This window comes from Elephantulus edwardii, unplaced genomic scaffold (genome assembly GCF_000299155.1).
Source record: "Elephantulus edwardii isolate Elephantulus edwardi_28Jun2011 unplaced genomic scaffold, EleEdw1.0 scaffold00001, whole genome shotgun sequence".
NCBI lineage: Eukaryota > Metazoa > Chordata > Mammalia > Macroscelidea > Macroscelididae > Elephantulus > Elephantulus edwardii.
Window position 1 is genome coordinate 26,723,469 of NW_006399751.1, and position 6,000 is coordinate 26,729,468.

The 6,000-nt window shown below is 33.6% G+C and overlaps 1 protein-coding gene across 1 annotated transcript in view; it reads left to right on the forward strand.

The window, feature by feature from the left end:
- The window catches only part of TFPI (tissue factor pathway inhibitor (lipoprotein-associated coagulation inhibitor)), a 74,494-nt gene extending 69,469 nt beyond the window's left edge, over positions 1 to 5,025 (forward strand). The window contains exons 9-10 of the mRNA XM_006878943.1: positions 3,988 to 4,167; positions 4,895 to 5,025. Coding sequence (XP_006879005.1) covers positions 3,988 to 4,167; positions 4,895 to 5,025 — 311 coding nt within the window. The remainder of the gene's footprint in view (positions 1 to 3,987; positions 4,168 to 4,894) is intronic.
- The last annotated feature ends 975 nt before the right edge of the window (positions 5,026 to 6,000 follow it).

Consider the following 6,000-nt stretch of genomic DNA (forward strand, 5'->3'; position numbering starts at 1 on the left):
AAATATAGGAAAAAAGATTTCATATTTAATCTCCTTATACAAGTATATTAAGACAGAAAAATTAATTTAGTCAACTAGTCATGACAAGATACAGAAAATCTAATTTAGTTGGTAATTTGAAAATGTCAATAGATACATAAGACAAGAAATGAAAGGAAGACACTCCAGTAAAAATTCAAAGTTGAGTGTAAGGTTCAAAGGTTACTTCAGTAATTTCAAAATAACTTTACATAAACTACTTGACACGTGGAAATGGCTATGGAGCACCATCCTAAAGGTTAGCAGACATACTAAATCATAGCAGTTCCTGACAGAAGAACAACCCAAACTCAAAGAACCAAATGGATCCCTATCCTATCATAAACCCTCTGTACGGAAACTAGCCAAATTGTTTTAATCATGTGAGCAAGACAGAATGCATCAGATTTTTAAATTCTCTGTGGAAAATGAACAAAACTAAGGTTAGTATCTTTGCATGCTACCCTCAGCTTCTGTGAATAATTATACTCTGGGAGAAAATAATAACATTATGCAACTAGCCTTTATATTTTCTTTCATTGTAGATATCAGAATCTGGATTTTAAATAGGTGAGTGGCTATGTTTATCTAGAATAAATCTGTTATTTGAAAACAGTCAAACTAATCTCACAGGGTCCCCAAAGTTTCAATTTTTTCACTTGTGACAATTAAAGATCTTTAAAAAACCCAAAACTTTAAAAGATCCTTGAGAAATCATTATTTAATTCTCCCATGTTGTTGTTGTAATAAGCCATTAAGTCAGAATCAGCTCATAACTGATTCTGTGGTGGGTTTTCAGAGACTGTAAATCACATGGAATGTGCCTGCCCATCTTTATCCCAAGAAGCAGCTAGTGGATTTGAACCATGTGCCTTTGAGTTGGCAGTGCACCTCCTTACCATTAGACCTCCAGGGTTCCTATGATTTGTGCTAGGAATTCAGTGATAGAATTGGAGCTCAGAGTTATGATGGCTTAAGGATAAATGGTTAGTTTAGACAGCAATTACAGTTCATGTCATAGACACTAAATATAAAGCTCTCCTAACTGAAGATAATTTATTATAGTTTTCTAAACTTCAAAGGATATGATACAGCATCCTTAGTTATGAATTTCAAATTTTAACTCATTTTCAAATCTTTTTTATGTTAGGAACTTCACCAGATACCTGCATCCAAACCGAGTTAGTTTGGTAATCTGTATAGGCAGTCACGGAAATCAGGCAGAGTAAGACAATTGACTTAGTCAGCTGGAAATAGGATCTCTTAAGAGTAGGTCCCAAATCCACTGCTGTAGAGTCAGTTTCAACTCAGAAACACTACAGGACAGAATACCACATCCATGCTGGGTTTTCCAAGACTGTGAATATTCACAGACCCAAATTACGTTGGCTTTCTTCCACAGAGCAACTGCTGAGTCTGTCTCACCCACCTTTTGCTTAGCACTTAAGTGTTTTAACCACTGTACCACCAGAGCTCGTTTGTGTAGGACCACATATCTGATAATGGGCAGTTTTCATTAATAATACCAGTCCTCAAGTTGCCAAGGACAGTGTTCTGATTCAGAAACAGCCAAGAACCATCCTGATGCCTCGGATAATGGTAGCTAACTTCTGCTCTGGTTGCATCAGTGCTGGCTGACCGTCACCTTGCCACATATATACACACACTCTGCTCTTCTCCAGCCCTGTTGAGCATTCTGCCTTCTGAGCAGGTTTAGTCAGAACTATGAGAACTAAAAGAAGATTCCATGAGAGAAGGAGAACAGAAGCTAGAATACATCTCTCCCACCAAGCCTGTTCTTTAACCTCCATGGTTTCACCTCCTTGAGGAAAAGCCTGCATGGTTCCATCAGTTGACTGACATAGGTGTCTGGTTTCTGAGAAAAGGCTCCTTCCCTTGTACCGCTAACTTACAGACTATAGCTCTAGATATACCAAACTAATTTGCCTTCACTTGAAATATTTTGAACTTTGTTAAGGGGCCACACATACAAAGATTGTGATTTTTCAGAGAATAAACGCGAAGGGCTTGCTCTCTGTCTTCCACACGTGCTCTGCTCCACATTGAATGACTTATGGTAGAGCATTATTATTACAACGTAAAAGCTAACATGTGCATAAAATGTGCCATTCACAAGTGAATTTAAAAGTGTTGTCTTGCTGTGGGCAAGACATTTTTATAGAAAATGAAATAAATGTGCAAAGCCATCTGATTCCATCCATCATATCTATATAATAGGAGGCCTTTGTAGGGGCTAACTGATGAGGGTGGGGGCTAGAATAGCGAGTTCCTCTGCTCTGTGTTTTACTTCTGCTTTACTCTTTTTTGTTCTGAATATAAGCAAAGACTTTGGAACTTTTAGATAGAGAGTTGGGAGTTCACACAATAATCATCTTGCACTTTAAGCTGTAGGCTGAAAGAATCCACACAACACACCATTGAAAAATTTGACCTTGATTATAAGACACCTACCTGGATTGTTAGTTATTTCTTCTAAAAGAACTCTTACAGGAGATTTTAGGGGTTATTTTGAAATCATATTCTTCAGCATATACATCCTAATTTTTATTTATAATAATTATATTATAATCTTTATAGTCCATTTTCAAGTAAGACTTTTCAAAGTCCTAAATAAAACAATATTGTTCACATGATTATAGTTTAGACTATCCAAGAATTTGAGACTACTTTCCTAAAATTTTCTCTCATGTATTTTTGCTATAGATTTTACTACTTATGTTTATCATAATTTTTTCCAGTTTGTGAATTATCATATTGAATCATTCTAAGTCTTACTAAAATTGATTTTAAGTACTTTGAAGTCAGGAAAGCAATTTAAGAATTGATTTTTTTTAAGTTTTGTTTTACAGCCTATTTATCTGGGGTTCATTGTTCCAAACTGCCTCTTGCTTTCTGCATAGCCTACTCACTTTTTTAACTCCTGGAAATCTTCAAAATTCTATTTTCTCCCTCTGTTGAAAATTTTAGTTCCTCTTCTCTTGCACTTGCTATGCCACAACTTATTATTTGGAAAAGCCACCAAAGTTTTCTGATAGCTATACAACATTATGTCTTCGTTTGCCTGCAGTATCAAGCTTATTATTATCAAGCCATTATATAACAACTGAAGTTAGGGACTCCACCGACCCCTTGCTCCTACCAACATTCTCAAAGGAACTAAAAATTACCATGAGATTGAAGCATTTTTTATTTTCTCTTTACTTTTGGTAAATAAATGTTTTATCACCTTTACAGATGCTTTTGGGGGGAGTTCTTATTTTTTGGACATGATTGGTTTCACTGGTTTTATATTAATGTTTTTAGCAACATTCCTCCTTGTTATAAAATATGTGCCTTATCTAGAACTGATATTTCATCTCACATGGAAAAGAAATACTACAAAGTCAAACAGGAACTTCTGGTCTCCTTCCCTGAGTCTTAAATTTAGTGTTTACGATACATGAATTCCTCTATTTTACATTGTGAGTGCTATACACTTTCCAAACGTTTTTAGTCAAAAATAAAAAATTCTCCCTCAGCTTTTGGGTTTGTGTGTAAGGCCTGTGTTCATCCGTGCTCTTGTTTCAAAATGAAATTCTTCTTAAATAGATGATATATAACCTTAAAAGTTTAGAAAAAAATGGTAACAAACATTAAGTAGCTAATTAATTGTATGGAGATAGATTTATTGCATACAATTAGTTTATAAGTAATCATAACTCTTTGTTTTCAGTGTCTAGCTTTCCTATATTTGTTGCAAAACGGACATGAGTGGTGTAGACCCTAGGAGAGTATAGTTAAACTTTACTTAGACTTGAAATAAGGGAATATTATTAATTACTATTTTATTCCTTCTGATTACTATTTTACATAGAAGACATGCCCCAAGTTAATGTATCCGCAATCTATAATACAAAAAAACACAGATTCACTTCACATATGTTTATCATGTTCTCCTCTATTTCTTAGAATATAACAACCCCTCTTGGTGTCTGAGTCCTGCAGAAAGAGGAATTTGTCATGCCAATGAGACCAGATTCTACTACGATTCATACTCTAAGAAGTGCCTCCCATTTAAGTACAGTGGATGTGGAGGCAATGAAAACAATTTTACTTCCAAGAGAGCATGCGTCAGGGCATGTAAGAAAGGTATAGAAGACATTGTTCATGAACTCACTAGTTTTAAAGTAATGAGTATCAAAACTGTAGCTTAATTAAAGCCATTAAAATGTTATGAATTAGTTCTTTTAGTGATAAGATTATGAATTAGCAAATAAATGTCTCTTTTTTTCCATTTTGAGAATATTGCTGGATCTATTAATTGTAGTTCTTCCTAATATGTCTTCATGGAAAAAAGAATTTCTTTTATAAAAGTCAAATATGTCAGCATTCATTTTAAAAGAATATAGCCAGGGAGCTCTGGTGGCCTAGTGGCAAGCAGCTGTGCTGCAATCCCAAAGGAGTGCAGTTGGAATCCATCAGATGCTGTACAGAAGAAGGGGCAATCTCCTCCTGTGCCGTTTGGATCTGATTTGACGGTACACCCTGGGGAGGGGGGGAATATACACAAAATCTTAGTTTTCTCATAATACACAAAAATTTCATGTTGAATATTTCTTGAATATTAAAGTGCTGAAATGATTATTAATTTCTACCTGAAGGTAAAATAATAAAATCACCAGTATGTTTATCTATTTTTTGTTAATACCTACACATGCACAATAACTTCCTTTGCAACAGGTGTTCTTCCTAAGGCAAATTGAAGATGTTTAAGCTAATCATATGTTTTTGTTTTAAACATAGAAAAATTAAGAAAATCTTGGCTAAATATATTATTGCTCTATTTTGTCTTGATTTGTTATTCTTCTCCTTCCAGGTTTCATCCAAAAAATAAACAAAGGATTGATTAAAACAAAAATAAATGAAGGATTGATTAAAACAAGAAGAAAAAGCAAGCAGCCAAAAGTGAAGATAGTATTTGAAGACATTTCTGTTAAAAAGACATAAATTTATTGCATTATCATAAAAATAACTCCACTAATTTTTTTAATGAAACCTGTCACTATGATTTCTATTTTTTCCCCTAAAGCTCTTGATTAATATTTTCAGAGAGTAATTTTCTATGCAAAATGTACCTGATACATTCATATCAGAGTTCCCTTTTCTAATCAAATAAAGTTGCTTATTATAAAGCTGTGATGTATTAACAGGAGAATCCTTGGTCTCATCAAGACTAACATACGCCACTGCTAAAAGTTTGCATTTTGATCCTATCAGTCACTGCAGGAGAAACACGTGGTAGACTGCTTCTGTAAAGATTTACAGCATTAGAAAGCTGATGAGATAGTTCTATTTAACCTTACAGAATGAATCAGGATCTGTTCAAAGGCAGTGTGTTTAACTTTAGAAAACATGTTTCAACTATCTCCTCCCTCTTCCTTTCTGTCTACTTACCATTAATTGCAAAATATCAAACTACTGCCCATGTGATGTGATACTTTTTCAATATAGTGACTGAGAACATGTTTTCACTTATTGATCTTGTTTTTATCTTGTACACAATAATTTCTCCAGATGAAGACATATAACTGTTAAATAAAAAGAACCTCTCTATTTTCAAGTAAAAAAATGTGACAAGCATTTGCTTTGAATTTTATTTTAATTTAGTTTATTTTCATTTTATTTATAGCTCATTATATACATCAACATTGTTGAATATTTTTGCCACAGTAGATGGAAATTTGGAAAGCTCTGTAAAAACAAAATTATTGACAAAATGAAATTCTGATTATCGATTTTCTAATTGAATTGTTTAGCAAATTTTCTCTTACCCAACATACCAAAAATACTTAGAATATCAGTAACCTATTATAATTACTACTTATTTATACAGTATAACCAATGAGTCATGTTGAATAGAATGGAATAGAAAAAAAATAATTGAAAAGACTTGTTTTTGCAGAAGAAAAAGGTGGTTACAAC